This window comes from Phymastichus coffea, unplaced genomic scaffold (assembly GCF_024137745.1).
Source record: "Phymastichus coffea isolate CEN01 unplaced genomic scaffold, Cenicafe_Pcof_1.1 PCOF00100, whole genome shotgun sequence".
In the NCBI taxonomy this organism is placed as follows: Eukaryota; Metazoa; Arthropoda; class Insecta; order Hymenoptera; family Eulophidae; genus Phymastichus; species Phymastichus coffea.
Genome location: NW_026706911.1, coordinates 692728 through 714663, shown reverse-complemented (window position 1 = coordinate 714663; position 21936 = coordinate 692728). Strand labels below are relative to the sequence as shown.

At 40.1% G+C, this 21936-nt stretch overlaps 1 protein-coding gene across 2 annotated transcripts in view; it reads right to left on the bottom strand.

Moving 5' to 3' along the window:
- LOC131670100 (plexin domain-containing protein 2) overlaps positions 1 to 19163 on the bottom strand; it is a 46506-nt gene extending 27343 nt beyond the window's left edge. Inside the window, exons 1-2 of one of the 2 annotated variants that reach the window (XM_058945466.1) lie at positions 18999 to 19163; positions 18778 to 18905 (exon numbers count right to left, since the gene is read on the bottom strand). In XM_058945466.1, coding sequence (XP_058801449.1) covers positions 18778 to 18868 — 91 coding nt within the window. In that variant the 5' untranslated portion in view covers positions 18869 to 18905; positions 18999 to 19163. Of the gene's footprint in view, positions 1 to 18777 lie in introns of both variants that reach the window. The other variant, XM_058945465.1, reaches the window with a different exon arrangement.
- Positions 19164 to 21936: the final 2773 nt, after the last annotated feature.

Here is a 21936-nt window from a genome sequence, read left to right as displayed (position 1 = left end):
ACACCTGCCTCGTAATCCAGCCGCGCGTGGTATGCGAAGTCGGAAAAAGACTAAATTGAAAAAGGATGTTATCGACAGCTTGGAAAATTTCATGTCAATTTTTTTCCTTTTTTTTGAAAGTATGCAGCTTGCGATCCAGTCGTTAAAATAACGGAAGCGGCGGAATTTCGGAGAAAAGCTCACTGGATGCGATATTACCGAGCAATTGGATAGCGCAATTTTCATAGATGTACAAAGAGCACCTAAACATCAAGTTGCAAAAGTCGGGGGGCTGAGTACCTTTTCGTGTGCATTTTCGATACCCCGAGTGAAAACCTATTATTCTTATATATATTTTGATTCCCTGAATCCGAATCCGCAACTAGATTTTTCGAAAAAGTGGTAGATATTTGTTTAAAATTTTTTTAGCTAACATGGCTCATTTTTAAGCGTAAAGTACTCTTGCAATTTTTTCATAAAATGCAAATTTCAAAAGATATTAATTTCTTAAAGTCGAAAATTTAACGTTCTTTTACTAACTTTGATCTAGTCAATATTTTTCAAAATTGAAAAGAGCTGCTTAATCTGCGAATCTTCGTCAACAAATCGATATAGTCCATTATTATAATAGATCTGTCACTGACCTTCTTGTTTGCAATTAACAATAACGTTTTCGTTGAATTATATAAATGGATTCCATTATATTGAAATTACTGTGCGTAAGATTAGCTTGTACAATAATGTAAAATAATCATTATAATCATAATAACTTTCACAATAATTTTCAGCAATCAACATAATTAATGTAATGGTTGACAAAGTTATTAATATAATTATTACTACATTATTATTATAATTATTATGAGTATTGTTATGATATTTATTGTATTATAATACATGTAAACATTGCAAAATTTCTCAACAATCTTTTGTTTTTCACTTTTGAATAAGAAATTTAAATCATCACTCGATGGAATACCGCGACTTGTTCCAAGTTGTAATTGTATAGCTTTTATCAGCGAATATAAAGTTAAATGTATTTCATTTTGTAATTGTTCCAAAGTTAAGAAATAAAGTGCTTTAATGTATTACTAAGTTATTAACAGTCAAAGTTAGTAAAAAACGTTAAATTTTCGATTTTTAAAATTAATAACTTTTGAAATATACATTTATGAAAAAATTGCAAGACAACTTTTCGTCTCAAAATGAGTCATATTTACTAAAAAAATTAGTTTAGTTACAAAAATCCATTGCTTTATAATTTAGATAAACAATTGAATTTAAAAAAAATTTCTACTACTTTTTTGAAAAATCTAGTTGTGGATTCGGATTCAGGGGATCAAAAAATATAAGAATGATAGGTTTTCATTCGGAGTATCGAAAATGCACACGAAAAGGTACCCGGACTACAACCCATCCAGGCTACTGCCGGTTTTACGTTACAACGGCGCATAGGCGGCCAAGCGAACGCGATAAGTGCAACGAACTCGGAAATTATATTGCGCCTCCACTACCCACAAATACCCGCGTGTAGTGGGTAGCTGCTAACGGCTCTTGTGTTTTTTTCCCTTTCAAGGTTTTAACACACGCTCGAACGTGACGACGATCACGCCAGGTACATACACAGTTTATTGACGTTGCGACCCCCAAAGTACTTTTTAACTAACGCCACCTTATGGGGAATCATGTGCGTTGCGATGGGGACGAACCACACAAATTCCACGCTGTTTTTTATAGATCAAGAGGGCTTTCACTGTTTAGTGGCGCGTGTGTTTGTGTTGGTAGAATATTTTAGGATTCGTGGTGATTTGAAATTAGAATCAGTGTTTGATGACAAGATTGTAGTTTTTTTTATATATCTGACATCCACATATCATCACACTACTCATTTATTCACAACTATTTTAGAAAATTCCTTTACACTGCTTTATAAATAATATTGTACTTTGATTCTAAAAAGCCACTGTCTTTGTGATCATTTATTTTGAATGAATATGAAATTCCAAACGTTCATTCGTAAACGACTTTGTTTTAACGTCATTCGAATAAATCCAATTTAGTTATGTATTTTTGAAAACAATTCCTATTGCTGATTACATGTAATGAAAACCACAGATCCTCTCATAAAAAAAGAAAACCTGACAAAATGAAGCTATTATTTGTTTGTGATCCGATTGGCTGAAAGATAGTCATGTGATCAATTGTTATGTGATAGTATGTGTTATGTACGCCTATGAAAGATTTCTGCAGATTTTCATAGACGATTAAATGTTCGAAAAGTGTATCGGTATAGTTGGCGTCAATTCAATATGAATTGATTGATTTAATCATACTAACCTCAAAATAATGATCGACTGATACATCGATGGAGAAATTAATTCAACTGTGCTCTATGCGAAAGTTTAGCTTTGAATAAATAAAGTAAACAATAAAAGATGTAAATCAATAGATTATCAGGATAAAATATTGTACAGTAATTTCGGCTTTATTAAGTTATGTAAAATATTAGAAAATTGTTTTGGAAAGGCACGAATTACAACCGTGAACGTTCTATACCGAAGTATGTTATTTACATCGCGAAGGATATGATTATAGAAAACTATAATGCTTTTAGTACTTATAATACATTTTTTATCGTATTTTTCAATCTTTTGAATGATTATTGTTGAACACAGAACTTGGGATGATAAAAACTTAAAACTTTATCGATAACATTTTTAAATCATGATAATTTAAACCTAACTGTATATTTATTTACCAATAAATAATATCGTCGGCTCATATCAAATCATGTTTAATGTACATTGAATTTTCGAATGTTCAGTTTCGCCAATAAAAATTTTGATCTATAGTCGTATGTTAAAATGAATGCAAAAAAAGACGAAAAAGATGAGCTCGCAAAGCGCGCTAAACGTCACTAGTATTCAAAAAATTTCAATAAACAACTGTAATATAACATTCAACTCAAGTAACTCAAAAAATAAAATACATCTAGAAATATTTTCAAAATCGATATTGCTTAATTATACATCTAAATTCAAATTAAAAAAAAATTAAAAGTTAATTAATTGTGCATGTAAGTAAAAAATAATCAAAGCGAAAAAGTCAAACAATGAGTTTATATCAGAGGCAAACTCGTATAGTTTTCGTATAGATAATGTTGGCAATAAGTAAATTAACTTTCAGAAATTTCAGAACTAGGTCAAGCGTAAATACAGAGCTAATTAAATATTTTTCTTCCGCTACAAACAGCGCGAAAGTAAATCAAAAGTAAAACGCAGCTGATATACGCAATTTATCTTTAGAATATTGCAAATAAAACACGTCGCGTCGGCGACACTAATTATACGAGACGTGGTCAACTCGGAGGTCAGCATTTTTACCCAATCCGTCATTTTCTCGACGTTCGTTGCGGATGTCATGTGCGAGAAATCGACGGGATAATAAACGACCGAGGAAAACTGTCACCTCAAAAACAGACTGATTGTTCTGTTGTTGCATCATGCGTTGAAGATTTGACCGAGTTTATGTATTTTACACGTAATATTACAATATTGAAAGTAGTCCAGCCATGAAATGGAAAACAAGATTTTGTTAAAACCGAAGAATAATAAAAGTATTATTAATTATATTTTCTCACCCATTCGCTATATTTAATATAAGGTTATTGTACATTTTAATGAAAAAAAATTAATTTGAATGTGATTTGTTCACTACACATCCTTACGGTTCGCTTATTTTTCTGTAGATTTGTCACATTTTTCGTAAGATTCTACATAAAAGAATTTAACAAAAAACGGAGTGTTGAAAGAAGTTTTGAAGATTCAAATTCTATTAAAACATAAATAATTTATTGCACAATTTTTAAAATACATGTGGCAAGGTTGCATTCGGAGAAATGTTCGCGGCTGAACACGGAGAAGATGAGAATATTCAAATTGTAGATTCTTTTTTCTGAAGCTTTTTAAACACACTATTTCACAACTTTACCTTCCAATTTACCACAATTAACTATAAACTATAACTATAAAAATTGACATTTTCAAAACTTGACGCATCTTACGCGTGTTTAACGTGTTATGAGACATACAGTTGATACAACGTTGCCAATGTTACACATTTTCTCTGCTTTGACTAGCGCAGTGTCATTGAGAAATATCTTTTTATTTCGTTCGTTTATGTAACAGTCATATAATCTTTGAATTTCTAATATTATGATAATTTTTACGTATATGTACAGAAATTACCAACTGCCGTATCAACCAAACGAAAATCGTTCCAGAAAAAATTATAGAAAAACTGATTAATAATTCAGTGCAATTTTATCATCATTAATAAAAATATATCCAAAGTTGATAAACCCCATTTGTTGATTACGTTATCTGTGTTATGTTTGAACGCTGTATTAACAGAAATAAACGTGTATAATCGTTAGTAAAAATTACGCGTAGTTTTTCCATACCAGCAATATCGTGATTAAATGCTTACGCAATTATTAAATAATAATTTTTCATCAACATATAAATGAACAATATGACTGCACAGTAGACAGAATAAATCTACGGAGCATGCGTAAAGTACAGACTACAGGCCTCATTGTGGTGTTGGTCATGCGCACTAAGACGTTACGCAGTATATGTAGGTAGATTTGTCAAACACAAGAACATTGTTAATATTGTCAATGGAATAATTAATCAATGTTAATTAGTTTTGTGACGGACAGATCTGCTTAAAATATACTGCGCAGCATCCAAGTGCGCGTGAGCAACACCAAAATAAGGGCTGTGATCTGTACTTGAAGTTTCTCGGTAATTTTTGAATACTCCCCCCTGACTCCAGGGTTACCATGTAAGATTTACTTCCAAAAATAAACCATACCTATTATCCCTGGAAGTTTTTAGAAACCGATCAAAGGATCTCAGCGTGGAACTAGGTATTTGTTGTTACTTTATATTATTCAAATAACTTATCTGAATTATTTATACCTATTGTTGAAAAGTACCTTTGCGTAAAACTAGTATTGGGTTACCAATTAGAGGAGGTTGGTAATTCTCTCAAGAGTTCTGCTTTATCGACTAAACGCCGTATCATTAATTTGTCTCATTCTTATATGTTGAAGAAATATGATTGTTTATAAATTAATACATATAATTAATCTGATCACAAAACTGATAGTATAGAAACACTGCGCGTGATTTTTACTAATGAATACACGTTTATTTTTGTAGAAACAGTATTTTATTGCTACGCAGACACAATGATTGTTGTCTCTTACAAAATGTAGGTGATACAATAGGTAAAAGTAATATTTATTAACAACAACATTAGTAATAAAAAACAGTGAAACGAACTGAGACAATCATAATAAAATGTAAATTGCGTCAATGTTTGTAAATATTTTAATTCATTATAATAATGGATGAATGGAAGATTAACAACTTTAAAAATTCTTTTGTTGATGAAAATCAAATTACGCAGAGTTGTTAATCGATTTTAACGACGCACAGTTTTTCTATAATTTATCTGGAATGATTTCCGTTAATTTCCCGTTAAGTTTTTTCAATTGCATTTGTCATGCGTTAATTTGGGATGAAGGAACTCAATGGCAAATCTACAAAAATCGATTCGGAACAATTATAGAAAAATCGTGCGTGAATGGTAAGGATAGCGAAACTCAATAATTTCGTGCAATTTAGTTTTTGTTAATCACTCCCAGATTAGTATAAATTAAATCTGCGTAGCGTTTTAATACGATTTTTGTAAAAATGAATGTGTAAAATCGTTAGCGAAATCACGCGCAATTTTTCTATCAAATCAAAATATTATTGTAACCATACATATACTAAGGGTGTCTCCAAAAGACGTGGTCATAGACTCACTAACCACATGCGCACAGATCTAATAGTAATTTCTGAGTGGTCGCCAACTTGGTCATTTTAAATGCCCTGAACACTGGAATGTCTGCAACATAACCTCGATTGACTCCATAATGAATATTTCAGCATCTGATTTTAGTTTTGTGAAATTTGTAAAGTGTAATGACAACGTAGGCTAATTATTGTTGGATTTGAAACATTTTTATTTTCAATTAGTCAATTACAGATATACTTCATAATTCAAGTGAGGTTATGCTGCTATTCGAGATTCTATCGTTCAGGGTATTTAAGGGCCAGAGTTTTTATAGGTGGCGACAACTCAGAAATTACTACTGGCTTTATGGGTGTACGGTTACGGTGTCTGTGATCGGATTTATTGAAGAGAGACTTTAAAGAATAAATATTATTTCTTATTACATGCATCTGAAAGATCAGTCGGTAACGTAGATCTATGCTTTCTCAAGAGGAATTACAAGCTTATGATAACAGTTGTCTTAATAGAAATAGATTATTTTTTGAAATAACTATCCATGTTGACTACTTATTAGAAGTGGATTTTTTAAACTGAAATAATTCTTGGAGTACTTAAAATTATTGGTTATTGAAAAAATAACCCATTCCTATTAGTACAACTCTCACACTGGCATTCTTGGTAAGGTATTGTCTATGTTGAAATAGTTCACATCGTTGGATATTTGAAAAATATCCAGCAATGACAACTTCTCTAACCCATGCTTATCGGTACAGTCTTTTTCAGAGAATAGTACTTCTTGAGTTCATGTTACCTACCGATTATTCAGGTGATGTATCGATGTAATGAGAAATAATATTTATTTTGTTTATAACAGATGGTTATAATGATATTTTGATTGGATAGAAAAATTGCACGTGATTTTTGCTAATGATTTAATACTTTTTTTTGATAGAAACAGAATTAAAATACTAGGCAGATTCAATTTCCGTTTATATAAAATCTGAATTGCACGGAATTATTTATGCATTTCACTATCCTCGTCTATCACGCGCAGTTTTTCTATAATTTTTTCAAACTAATTTCTTTGATTTTCTCCTCAATTCTCTTATTCGTTAATGTAGCATGACAAGACGATTGCGTATATTATGCATAATATGCGACGTATACTATACTCAATTTACCATTCAAATAGTTCAACTTCATTGATCAAATTGGAACTTCTTTTGGACAATAGATAATAAGCTTTAAATTTAGCTAATAGGAATATTCTACTTGACGCAGAGAACAGAAAAAAATATATTAATAAGTTTTGATGTATTCTGAATGTGCCGTATTATTGTAAGTATATGTAAACAAGTGCACAATTTTTTAATTTTATTTTATTTGTATGCAAGTTTTTCCGTTGTTAAGTACAGCTAAAACAACTTGACAGAAATTTTCTTTTTTTTCTTGCATTGTCTTCGTACAAGAATCAAGCGATCAATTTTTCTCAATAATAACAAATAGATCGATGTTTAAAATTTGATAAATGCTATTAACTGGAGGTATAAGAAGCGGAAAAATCCATAAAATTTCAACAAATTGGTTTGCTTTTGAGAAAATTTGGAAAAAGATGTAGGCAGATAGAATAGAGCCCGGTCGGTAACTCAAAGTACTTTTAGTTAACATTTCATTTAACCAACAATCTCATCATAGGGGATGACTTGAAGTTGAACGCGAAATCTATGGCACTTAAACGTGATGTCATAGTTCACTCCTATGTGTCAACTCATCCCTAGTAGTGATTTCCATGCCCTGACGAGCGAAACACGAATACAAGGAAACGTTTGTACCTCGGGATAGTAGAAGGTCGAGGTAGCGAGTGAAACGAGCGACGAGACGCTCATTATCGAGCGCTATAAACAGTATCCTCTAGCGTATTCACAGTAAACACGACGGCGTACTCACGAGGAACTCCTCAGCTGTATTGGCTGCTTATACAGCCGAGGAAACAAGAGGGAGCCAGCGCTGAGGATGCAGATTATCAGGCATGGCATAAGGCAGCAAACAAAACAGTACATCAGCTGCACAATGCACCACAGTATTTACTAATTTATTGTCACCTGCACGAGAAAACCCAAATACAGCTTCGCCAAGGCTGAAATTTTTTTTCAAGCAGCTCATATCCCGGGAGGATATTGCTTGTAGCGCGGTATATAAAGCCTGCAAAAAATTCTTCTACGGCATATTCGCCTTTGGGCAGCTCCACCTGCTACTCTTTGCCTATACGGATCAGGTTCGCGACTGAGGTCCTGAATTATTTATTAAAAAATCACGCATTTACCTACTGCTTGTGAAGGATCTGGAATGTAATTGAAACTTACCTAAAACAGAAACAAAAAAAATAATAAATGTAAATGTTTTTGAGACTTATAATTTAAATAGTTATGTCAATAAGTTTTTATAGGTCGAGCAATCAACAGCTATAATCATTATAAGATTGAATACAACTGCATTATAAAAACCCGTTATCTCAAGTAATCTCTAGATCGTCATAATCGTCAGCGATTAATTTTCTTAATCAAACAGACAACTGTGACTTACTTTAGCACTTGTATCAAATGCAATAGTAAAACATAAAATAATCAAGATTAAGCTTGAACGAACTAGACTTTTTTTTAAATACGATATAGAATCTAATGTAATTAAACAGTAAAATATTTCTATAAAAATTAAATAAACCGGCGGAAATTTTGCGAGAATGAAAATAGGTGTTTAAATTATTGTCTTATTGCAAATTGGTAATAATGAATATCGAGCATCATCTCAAATCATAATGCTCCAAGGGCATAAGCACACAAAACACTTGAATGCACTCGAAAACAATCATTCCATTTATGAACGGACGAGAGCAGATATTTGTTTCATACCTGCAGCTTTGTTTCCACGCTAAATATAATCGCTGGTGTAAATGGCGCGCAACTGACTTATCCACAAGTATAATTTACGCATATCACGTAACTACGAAAACAAAAGCACAGTTCTGTGTTTCCAAAGTTCTAAAAAAGAAAATGACGTTGTAAAAGGAAAACACGGCCGTAACTATGAACCTTATTAGCCGGAGGTATAAATTGACCAAGCATCCGCTAGCTGACCGTCATCGTTATTTATCAAGGCAAAACACGAAAAGCTCGAGCGTCGTGGACAATTGCGAAAATGATAAAAGCTTAGACGTCGTCGCGCGTCGCTGAGAATCCGTCTGCAAGGCTCGTTAGTGTCGTCAAATTAAGTAAAGAAAGGGGGGAGGATCTCGTTTGCTCGTCACGTGTCTTTGATTTTTCACGGACCTTCTTACGGGCGGCGGGCGGCAGGCGGCTCGCTCAGTCCGTAATGAAGCTCAGAATTGTAAAGAAAAACGAGACACAGCGTTAATACACCTCGGGCACGCCACGCCGTGCTTTTCCTCTTTATCGCGAAATGGATACGCTCAATTAACGCCGGAAAAAGAGCGAGCATTTCGCGCTGCGGCCTTTGTGCGCGTTAGCCAGCGTCGGCGCTGGTAATTCAACAGAAGCCATAGATGAAATTAATCCTGCGGCTAAGAGGTAGCCAGTCAGTCGCTCTCTTGCGCGTATCCCGTGAATCAGCTGGCGCTCGCAAATATTATACGATATTACTAGGCTGTTTATTAGCGCCGGCTGCCTCTGCGACCCGCGGGTCATCGCGCGGATTTCATACAAGCAGTTTGTCTCGAAACCGCCCCGTTAATTTCCCCTCGCGCTCGCGAAAGTCCGCCAGGACCAACGGGCGCGCATGTTCGATTTGCGCACTTGGGCTGATTTGAATTGACGCGCAAAGTGTCGCTCGTAGATAAAGCCGCGCCGAGTAAAACTAATTGCGCGCGCCCAGCGTGCGGTGCACTTAGGCGGACCACTCAATTAATCTGCTTTTTCATTTGCAGCGCTCGGTCGACTGGTCTGCTTCATTAGCAACGCCAGGATAACACGATTATTTTCGGTAAGGACACGTCGCTCGATCGAAAAACAAACGCGACCGCGGAATGAATTACGCGCCGATCGTCCAATCGAGTTCGCAGGAGAGAAGAGCGGCGGCGTCTTATACGGATAGCAAATCATGAATGGACGGCCACACCCCGGCGCACCGCTCTACGAGATCGCAACGCGGGGAATCGCGGATTTAGCTATATCCGAGAGAGGGAGAGAGAAAAGGAAAAAGCACGCCAAGACGGAGGAAAGGCGAGGAGAAGAAAAAGGCACAGAGCACTTTAGCATTCCACGATTTTAGCCTGAGAGACCCATCCCACTGACCGTCGCGCTGAAATCAGCATCCGAGAAAGAGGTAGAATGATCGAGGATTCAAGCTTCGTAGAGCCCGAGCACTGCATCGACTGCGCAAGAGAGATAGAGAAAAAAACCGGCTCTCCGATTGTTATTCGAAGGCTGCCGCCGCGAAATTTCGACGAGTTTATGCCAACGCCCGACAAAGAAAAACTCTTGCCGATAATGGAGACTGTTTTCTCAAGAGTTTTCTCCGCCGTCAATTGTGTGTACACACGCTTCGATTTGCATACTTTCCCATGTTAATCAAGCCCATTTTTCAGGCTGCGAAACTTTTGTATGTTCATTTGTTTTTCTCTCGCTCGGAATTTAATCCGGAACGCGGCGGCTCGCGATTTAACGAGATTAATCGTCGGAACTTCTGTTTCTTCTTGTAAAAGTTTTTCCCGCCTTGCGCGCGCCTTACTTTTTCAAAGATTCATAATTTGAAAGACCGGTTTTCCGCGCGCCTATCGCCCGCACGATATAAAACAATGCAACTCGCAACTTGCTATATCGAGAACAAAAATAAACCCACATGTATTATTCAATAGGCTGTCGAAGTAATAATTCTTGTGGAGGCAAAAGGAAAAGTTTGAATAAATTAAAGCGTATTAGAGTGAAATTTAGGAAAGTGTATATCGAGAGCAGTGGGACGGGGAGTCGGTTTTAACAGCTACTATCTAGACAGACATTACATTGCATAGGGTGTATTGAGCGAGCCGTGAATGAAGTGATAAACTCCCGAGGTAAATGACATTCGATTACGTCCCATTTGACAAGCGTTTGAACAATATGACTTGGCGCGTTTATATCTAAGTGTCTACAATGTTATTTGTAACTGCCTGCGTAAGTGCGTGAATGACAGATGGCCTGAATTTCCATTTTATTTATTACCAATTTCTTTACCAATGTAGGCATTTTAAGATAGCACACGCGCGAGTCTCGACAATTTCGTATATCGTGCGACACCTGACATCATTGGTAATTGGGTGTGTAGCAATGAGTTTTCACGGAAATTTTGTTGTCAACTTCAACGGAGGTGCGTAACACAGGATATACACATATAGACGTACCGAGTCGGACCTGTCTTGAGCTAGGCCAAGTTTCATGAATATTAATTAATACATCTTCGGCTGTTTGTGACGCTACACGCGCTGATTCACGGTTTACCCAAACGAAGTCCAGTACTGTATTCAATTGCGACAATTTTCCAGACGCGTAAACGAATAATACGTCTGCATCAGTAGAATTAAGTCGGATTTTTCAATAATCTCTAGTAATTGAAAATTGCTTCCGACTCGCGAAGATAATCTACGAAAGAGATAATTGGCGTACTACGCAACCTGCTCTCATTTGTGCTTCCAGAAGAATCCCACATTCTCGAATGCTCCACATCTGGAATACCAACCGACGAGGAGAGAACTTGACATGCGAGGTTCACAGTTCCACGCGACTTGGAGCTCGAACCATTGGACGAAAAAGAACAACTTACGCTCACCAAGTAAACGAGCAAAGTTGCTGCGAACATGTTGTAGCCGAGGTGTAGCTGGCCAGGTGCTGGCTGTCAAAAGTCCACGGGAGAAGAAAGTAACGAGCCACGGCACCAGCAAAGTTTGAATGAGAGCAACAACAAGAACGATATCAAGTTATTTAACATGTCGCAGGTGATTATGATTTGCGAGCAAAAGTTGGAAGAGCAGCGCGAGAGCAGCTTCGCCAAGAGTATGACCGACCAGATGTTACGTGTGAAGCTGAGCGAGCAGCGCGACACTTCCATAAAGTTTCGCTGGGATCACATTGAACGTCAGGCCCAATGCCATTCCGGATATTTGTCGTGAGAGTCAACGCGCGCCAACGCCAGCGACGAGACTCTAAACTATGTCGTGTGTAATGCGTATCATTTAGTTGAATTGGGTATCAGTTCTGGAGATGATTAGCTTTTTCGACGATCGTCAAATGTGTCTACGTGGCTTATCGCGATGACCATACGAATTTTATACTGAAAAGAAACTATGCTTGAACTCGCGCGTGTCGTCTCCGCGGTTATTTCAATTTTTTTTACATCGAACGAATATACATCATTGCAATTGCCTTGTGTTTGATAATCGAAAACGCCAAAAAACATGCTTCTTTTATTACTCCAGCAGACGTGTACGTATATTCGAACGACAAAAGAGATGCCTCATCAACGTCACTTGTGGCATACAAAAAAGAAAGCAAACGCGCGCACACAAGGCTCGTAGCTCTTTCGCGTACAAGTACGTCGCCGATATATCTTCGAGTTTAGCCTCCGTACACCAAACACGTCTCGGTTGTGGCCCACCTCACGGAAATAACTGGGGCTCTGCGGGTACACGGTCAAGGTGGGCGAAGTTGAAGAGGTGTCATGGTTTCGAATTTCAAGCGTCACGGTGAAAAACTCTCGGCAAAGGCATTTTCCGCGTGGTCGATAAGCATCTGCTTTTCCTCCTCGGCGTCCCATTGTCCGCGGTGTAGCGAGCGTATAGGTATATATAATAATGAGCGCGGCAAGACAATGGAGAGAGGCCAGGTTTTTTTCCCCCTTCTTTCTAACGGCGGTCAGAGCTGTGGGCACTTTAAGGGGATTCTGGGCCGAATTGCTTGTGAAAAAGACACTATTCTCGCTTTGGGAGGGCCGTTTTTCCTTCTTATTCGGCTTATGTGACAGGTGCGGAAAATCCCCTCGTAAGGTGTGTTTTGAAATTCACGTTGATGAGATTAAAATACGTAGAATAGTGTTACGTAAGATGCGAGCGTGTGCATTCGCGTATGAATTTGTGAGATAAGGAGTCGACAGTTACTCCTCCCTCGGTGTAATTAGAGCTTTTTCTAATTCTAGCTGTGGAGTTGCTCAATGATTTTTATCTGCGTTTGTTTTCTTCGGAACGACTGTTATTTACGAGGTCAATGCAATTCAATGTGTACTGTAGAATAAGGAAGGCATGGCTTGGTTTTGCGAGAAATAGTGAAAGTTTCTATAGAATTGACATTATTGAAAAACAATGTCTTGCTCGACTACCAAGTGGATTTTGAATATTCAATTTGTTGGCGTATTTCGTGCATCGGATCTCAACGTATATAGTATGAAAGAGAGTAGAGTACGGGTGACCGGTAAAAGTCAATAATCCAATCGAGATGGTCGCAGCAATGTGAGCATCGACACGACGTTACGTGTAGGCCACTCTTATACGTCGAGCACCAAGTTGAATAATGCAAGGAGGAAGTATGCCTGTTACGACAAACGCTCGAAAATGGCGTATCCTCGTGTACGTGCATAAAAGTAGCGCAGATGCGCCACAAGCAGGTATATATATACCTATAGCATAGAGAGAAGTGGCGTTCAGGACAATTAAAAGTGTACGGCGAAAGGGACGGATGTGTATAATAATAACGGCAGCGAGATTGCAAGTTTCACTGGATGCGGCTGTACAATGCGAATTTCACATCTTTATAAGCGCCTGAAAAAGCCATTCAGGAAGACTTTTTCTTTTCACATGTGAGCTTTACGCAACCGTAATAAATCCTAGTTTGTCGTAGTGTGTGTACCTGGCAAACCAATGCAAATATGCATAACTCGTTGCATTTGTTTTGGCTGCGCGTTCGCTATTTTCAGTATTTAATTGGCTCGAATACCATACCATTGATTATGGATAATGACAGTGAATACGAGGAAGAGTGCTTTTATCATAAAGGGCGGATTAACTACAGATGAATACCGATCTATATAATTTCCGTTAATTATAGCGTTGAATAAAATCGACTAGCTAACTTTCAAAACGATTCCTTTTCAAAGAAGAAAGAGACGTTATAAAAATAACAATGTTATCAGAAGAACCACGAGAAAAAGAAAGAAATAATGAACGTTTCTTTCAGCAATAATAACGTCTTTGTATACCGGTATAAATTGAAATCTTTTGTACGCGCGCAAACTGTTGCGCGCCTCGCATACGCGAAAATTGCCCCCGCCTCCGCGATAAATTTTCAATCTCCGCTCCTCCTACTCTCGGGGAGAAACATGGAAGTTCATCGAAGAACAAAGATACGTAGCTTTTGTTGCTGTTTTTTTTAGAGCGAACAGTTGAAAAATCGAACGCGAGGCCGCTAGCCTCTCGAGTGACAGCGCGGCGTCGAGGCGAAACGTGGGCCGAGGTGAGCTGGCCGGTTGGACCGCGATTTGGCTTTTTACGACGACGAAGCGATCGCCTCCGCGGCTCTTTCGTAAACTCGTTTTCGCGCATTCGCGGAACTTCGAGCGGATTTGGGACTGTGCTGCTCCGATCGCTCGCTTTGTTTCGAATGTCGAGCGATGAATTGCCATCCCATTCGAATTGTCATCTCACGCGAAACGTCAAGTTCTTTAAAAAGCGACGTGTCATCCATTGAAATGTATATTTTTCGCGCGCGCTCCGCCGTATACAGCGGCAATGCTACCGAATCAATTGTGTCCTACAAAAGAGAGCAACGCAAGCTTTCATTCAGCGGACGTATAATGATGCAACTCTTCAATTGCCAGCAATGAAATACGACAAATGACGTTCATTCAGACTATTGAGCGCGAATAATTTTACAGCCAGTCGCGAGCTCGAAAAACATTTCTGCGAAAAAAAACGTCTATTCTTTGAAACAATCTATAAAGCAGTCGTCAAGTGCAGTCGAACAATACGTACACTTAAGGACAACAGCCTGCAAACATCATTTGCAGACGACCTTCACGTTTCAGTCGTCATTCTCGTGATGCATCGACATAATCAATTGGAGGTTTGCCCCTATTAGGAGTTCTAGTGTTTCGTCAGGATATCACACGCTTCGATACGTGTCTGGGATGTTATTTCACTTGCCATTGTTTGCACAGGATTTAACTTATTATTCAACGCGATTGTTTTCGCAGCTTGCCTTTGTCGCGCTTTTCTATAATCGACGCGCACACGACTGCACGAAAACGGATGGAATCATTTTTTTGCTCGCGGGAACGTCTGTTCAGTCAGAGCTGTGATTATGTAAGTAGAACAATGTTGTTTAGAACAACCTTCGATTTACCGATTAAGCGCTACTTGATATTTAGCGAGTGCGGCGTCCTCGGCTAGCATGAAACACAAAGATCCGTGCATCTCGCTCCTAGATGGCCTACCATCGACCGTATCTGCGAACGGCGAATAGTCGACCACATATATGTACTATCAAAATATTTTATCGACGTGTATTTATATCAAGTTTTCCTTGTCCTAACGAGGCTGACAATCAGTTCAGCGAAACGTTAGGACAACATTCAGTTGTTGGCTATAATTTATTTACAAAGTTGGATCGGTTCTCACCTTCGTTCAGCTATGGAGGATGACAATTTTAATTATACAAGCGTATATAATCCGCGTCGCTTACATGCGAATTGTCAACACAACGAAACACTTCTGCATACCTTAACATCCTTTTCATTACACAGCCTGCTATATCATCAAAATGAGTTTCGATGTAATAAAATTATTACTTAACTGTGAGGGCAAACCTTCCCAACGTAATCGCGTGCGTTAACATTTTCAGAATGATATCTATGATTATCACACCGTGTAGAGCACTACTCGTACGTTATTACGGTGAAATCCTCTTCACACGGAGGAAAAAAAACATAATTCCCGTAATTTATTCATAAAAATCATCGTTTGGGGAAGGCGAACGACGTAATTGATCTCGCAGGAAAAAAATGAAGCATCGTTCACCCGCACGAGCGAGTGAGCAGCAGAGTTTTTAATATCCGAAAGCACATCGTGTACATCCGAGGAGAAATCGCATTGGCAACGGGCGCGCAGGGCTAGTAATTACTCACATCAGTCACGTTGCTCTTTCGCGCGCAACTTTATAAGAGGAAGTCACGTCAACGCCTTTTGCCTGTTTGCCTCACCTACATACACGCCTTGACGCACCGCGTTAGGCGGCCAGCAAGACGCATTATACGCACGTTGCATCGCGATCGACAGTCGGTATGCCGTGTGGAAATTTCGGCGCCACGTTCACGTTGCGACGACGAAAACCGCGAGAGCGTTGATAAAAGCCCTGCTGTTTTCCTCTCTCTCCCCTTTTCTTTTTCGGCGCTGGCCTTGAGCTTACGGGCTTCGGAACTGTAACGAGCTCTTCTTTCGATAGCCGCGTCTACTTTCCGTCGGACATTTTCTAGTTTGCCGTTGCTTTCTTCACGCTCTGTTTACACGGCTTTCCATTTATAATCCGGCCTCTGCCAGGCTTATCGAATTTCGCAAAAGCAGAATGGCTAAGTATGCAGGTGAGCAGAAAGTAACGCCTGCGAAAGAATTTCAGACCGCGCTTCCAGTCCTAATACGACAATGCCTAGCGCTTGGAAGACCGCTTACACATCGCGAATAATCGCCACGTCGAAATTTCAAGCGTCGACTTCCGGCCCACGCGCAGCACCGAAAAATCGACGAGGCGCGCGCGCGCACATATCTATGAATCACGTCGACGACTGCACCTTCCGCTGCACACTCGCTCGCTTATATCTCTCTTGCGAGCGTCAATAAAATGGATCTCTCTCTGAAAAGGAAAGAGCAAAGGAAACGGACAGTGAGTGAGAGGCGATGCAGGCAAATTGCGAAAATGCCAGCGAGAGAGAGAGAGAGAAAGGAGCACGTATATATATCGCTAGAAGGGAAAATTGGCCCGCCTCGTCAGCGAAATCGGAGCGCGCCGCTGCAGCTAGACCGTGCGCCCACACGTATTTGCACATCGCGATGCACGTGTGCGCCGGCCGGCATTCAACAGGCTGCTGCTGCTGCTACTGCAACGGTGGACTTTTTCCTCCTCAGACACGAACGCACACATGTGCGCCGTTTTTTCTCTCTCCCCTGCCCATAGGCCTGTCTCTTCTCGCTGTTTTCTGCATTTCTGTCGTGGCTCTTCGCCCCTCCCCTCTCGCGCGTCTCTCGGGCGATGCCTTCTTTTTGTGCCAATGCGCCCAACGGCAATCTCTCCAGGCTGTGTCTCCGCTCAAGTGATCCTTTTTTCTTTTTTTCATCGTCGTCCTCCCCGCGTTTCCGCCTGGCTTGCCGGAGTAGGCCGAGTGCGTGTACGCACGCGGAGCGCACTTTTGTTCAACGACGCAAGCTCTTGGCTTATCGCCTTCACCACTTTATTTTACTTCAATTTTACATGCTGGCAGTTTGTCGCGCTGACGCAGCCGCTTCTGCAAGCACGGGCTAATAACGTTCACGAAAATCACGCGTGTAACCTATTGCTCGCTTTCAGCACCACGACTCCAGATAACCCAACTCAACCGAACAAATTAAAGTCCCGACGCTCATAAATAAAAGCTAATAAAACATCCGCCAGCGTTGCGCGGCGGGCCACGTCGAAACCAATAAAACCGAATTGCGTTCTCGCGCGCCGCGCCGTGTGATCGCTCGAACGAAAGAAAGAGAAAATAAAAAATAAACGGGGGGAGGGCTCGACTAAAATGAAAGACGGATAATCACAATAATACACGCTTTCGCGCTCGCGCCTTATTTATAATTTTTCGGTTATGTGGTTTGCTTGAATATTTATATTTTTAACCGATATATGGGCTTTCTCTTTTCCCTTCGCAGAGTATATTTCGCTCTCTCTCTCTCTCTCTCTCTCTCTTCACTGTGTCTAAGATGCTCCCCAACGGTTCGTCTCTTTTAATTTTTTTTCTCGTCAAGATCCCTCGAAAACGATACGAGGCCGTCTTTCTTTCTTAAGTATCGATTTGAGAGCGCAAGAGTATTCTGTTTTACTTTTTTCTGCTCTTAATCGAGGATGTGAACTTTCCAGTCAGGGGAATTTTGGCTGAGATTTCGGTAAGGTTTAAAGGATACGTCCTACGCTATCAGCACGAATTGTCGTTTTTTTATCGTTATCTCCTGCTCTGGCGTATAAAGAGCTTATCGTGGCAATTTTTATTCGGCTTGTTTCTTTTATCCGACCAACTGATAACACAAACGTCAGGATAAAAAACACTTTCTTTCTCAAACAATCTTCATTATCGAATACAAAATCTAATTTAAGAAACATTACATTAATTTCATGGTCGAAGAGCAATAGGAAGTAAAAAAAGGAGACAAAGCATTATTAACACGTCAATCAGTCAGAAGCCATTCGACTCGCTTTAATTACCAATGTAAAAGCAGGAGAGAGGATCAATATATAGCTCCGCGTGTCCCGCGCGAGTAAGTAAAAAAAAAGTCTTGCACGTCGCACAATACCGCAATTAGCTTGCCCGATCAATTTTGACCGGAGCGAGCTATTCGGAAATTCGCAGGAATGTCCTCGCGTGCTCTTGTTATTCAACAGCTGTTTCATCTGAAAACCACACTTGAGCACACATGCATATACACTGCACAAACACTTCCCGTAATACTGCGAAAACAAAAATGCGCAGAAGCGAAACCACAAAAACGGATTCGCGCGTGTGACGAAGTACTTATTTTGGAGAATTTTAAATTCACATCGCTCGACAAAACCGCAATCTGCGAATTTGTCAATGCTTATATCTATAAGAACCTAAAGACATAATCACAACACAAACTATACCGTCTTAAACAAATCAAATGAATTGCTGATCTGATATTAATTAAAAACTCACCGGCAAGAATAAAAGATACGACGAGGTCAAAGACGAGAATCGCCAAGATGAGCGATCTTGCTATGCACCGGTCACGCGCCATGTTTCCCATGAACCTTCTTTCTCTCTCACTGAACTCTTATGCTCCGCTACAGGAGGATAAAGAAAAAAAAAATAACGCGAGCGTTTCGCTTATGTTATTTTTTTACAAATAGAACAAAGCACAAATGTCACACACGCACGTTACGAGAAGTAGGCGATGAGCATGTTGCGCGAAACGACGACGACGCTGAGCAGCGACAACAAGCAAACACACGCTACTGATATTATACGTATAAGTACGTATGTTACTATGCTATGCTATAGGTAAAATACGCACGGTGACGTCGACGAAACTAAGCGTTCGAGGGTCGAGCGTCAACTGTGAGAGAAACCGGCGGCGGCGCCGCTCGCTCTCGCGACGAGTTACCCCCCTCCGTTTCTCTCACGCTGTATATGTGTATGTATACGCGCGAGCGTGCGCGCGCGCGCGCGCGCGTGAGTAGTGTGTGCGCGCGTGCATTTGTGTGCGCAGCTCGCCGTTCTCCCGTTCACTTCGTTGGCTTCGCTATACGCTCCATGTGTTCTCTCTCTCTCTCTCGCTCGTGTATATCGTAGCCGATCGGAACGGTTTTTCTTTTTTGTGCGCTCTCTCTGCGAACGAGGTTTATTTTTTTGTTTTTTTCCTTTCAACAGAGTAGCATCTTGCGGCTGGGGGTCTCTCTCTCTCTCTCTCTCTCTCTCTCTCTCTCTCTCTCTCTCTCTCTCTCTCTCTCTCTCTCTCTCTCTCTCTCTCTCTCTCTCTCTCTCTCTCTTTCTGTGGCTTTAGCGCGGGTGTAGGTAGCACTTTTCGGTGCTCATTTATTGCCACTTTGCGCTCGCGCGCGAAGCAACGATTGACGCTTGTTTGCAACCTTTGGGTATTCCACCTTCTCTCTTTTTTTAAACTTTAATATTGATTTTCAGAGACGTGCGTAGTTTCGCTTTAATTTTCATTATCGCTGTTCACGAAAGTTTTTTTCTTTTGGTACGCACTATGTCGCCCCCCGCGAGGAAAAAAAATTGTAATTTGAATCTGTGTGGCTTTGAATAAAATTGAAATAGTTCATCATTCAATGAAGACAGACTGCCACGTACAGGAGTTGCCGAACTTCTTGCATATCAAAAACTTTTTATCGAACGCGCGAGCGTGCGAGACAAGTTGTAATAGAATAGTTTGCGAAAAAAAAAAATTGGAGTAAAAAAAGAGGGAACACCGCGTAGCCGTTATGAAAGCTTATCATGGGTAGTAATAAGAAAATCGATGGTATGAACCTTGAAAAAGCAGTAATGAATTTTAATAACGTGAATCTGCCGAACTTGCAAGAACCCGGCTAACGAGCACTGTAGCGAGAAGCTGGCCATAAAGTGCGTAGCGTCGAATAAGTCAGTTATTAAAGAAAACGCAATTCGAAATAAAGCCAGGCGCGCGTTTGTTCGACGGCTTTAATTAGAAGCCTTGGCGTCGAGTACGAAAATGCAAGCGCCATGTATAGGGCCGCTCCGCTCGCGCGCGCACACGCTCGCTGTCGCGAGGGCGACGAAATTGCAGCCTCGTGAACAAAGGGCTACCGAACTGGCGCTCATCCTAATTCGCTGCCTTTGTCCTCGTCTTCCGCGCGCGCGTCTCTACGGCACGCCGATGGAGAAGTAGCACGACCTGTCGGATCCTCTCCTCACTTTCGGGGAGAGCTTGCAAGGGCAACGAGCGTACCTCGGGTGTGCTATAGGTACTCGGATAACTGCTCGCTTTTTAGCAATCAACTCGATCCACTGGGATACCAGTTGTACGCGCGTCGGCTCATTATGCGACTGCTCGATTTTCTCCAGTGAGAGCTCATTTGGGATAATCAATTAAATTGTAAATTCTCGTTCAGAGCAAATTGACTTCCACTCGTTCAGCGGCGATCGGAATGGATATTCAGTTGCGTGCTGCAGTATACGCCCTCGGAGTAGTCGATAGTTGAAACTTGGAAAATGCCGACAATGCGCTCGCCTAATTAGCCTTGTGTGCGCTTCTTTTATTGTGTCGTTCGACGAAGGTTGGGTGGGCAGGTGGGAGTCAATTTGCGAAGTCTGATTAAAGCGAGATAAATCGAATCAATTGTCCTGTAGCTTATAGTCACTTCGACAAGATAGCAAGGCGAATGAAAAACAAACGTGAAGTACTTTTTGTCTATCTGCAGCCACTTAAATCCAATTTTTTATTTACAAATAAACTACGGAATGTATCTTATCGCGAAATGATGAGAAAATGTGTGCTTCTCGCTACCAGACATTTATCATTTACGTACTTCCGTTGCGATAAATCGTTAATCTCGTCTGAATAAGTTAAAATGAGCTTTATCAACGTTATACATTTTATTCATATTTCGAGTGTAACTGTAATGCAACCTTTCCATTGTCGTCGAGCTCGTAATTTTGCTGCAGAGTGAGAGAATCGTCGATCGTCGTTGAACAATGCGAATGGCCAGATGATGATAATCGAGGCGTCGACGACGATACTGTTGACATGTCTTCGATTGTCGCGTCGGGTGATGGATTTTCAATGCTTTGTATTATTACTTCTTTGTTGAAAACATTCTGAAATACGTATGTAAAAGTTAATCTTTCATTTTGAGTAAAGAAAGCAGAGATGATTTCTCGTAGAATATGCTCGTAGCTGCTTAATAACAATTAGCTTTTCCATTTCATCCGAGAGAATCCATTGAAAAACTGGTCGTAATCGCGCTGCATACGCAAACTACTTTCACCTACGCATCGTTATTTTGCGCGTAAAAACCGCATGAATCAGGAACGCAATCGCCGTAGACCGACTTGACCGCAAAAAGAAAAACTTTCGCTCGCGAAAAAGAATTCTCACCGTGACGTTCTCTCCGAAATCGCAAGTCTCGAACAAAGGGCCACGAACGAGTGCTCGGCCCGGTTGATTCTTCATTGTCTTCATTTCTCGCAGCTTTGCCAGCTCGTAACTTCTGACAGTGGCAGCAGCTACGAACCTGAGCTCGGCCAACGCATCAAAAGCAGGATTGAGCCCCGCGTGTCGTATCATTTCCAGTGTCTCGAGTTCCTCTTTGGCTTCCGTGGCGCAAGACTCGTCCA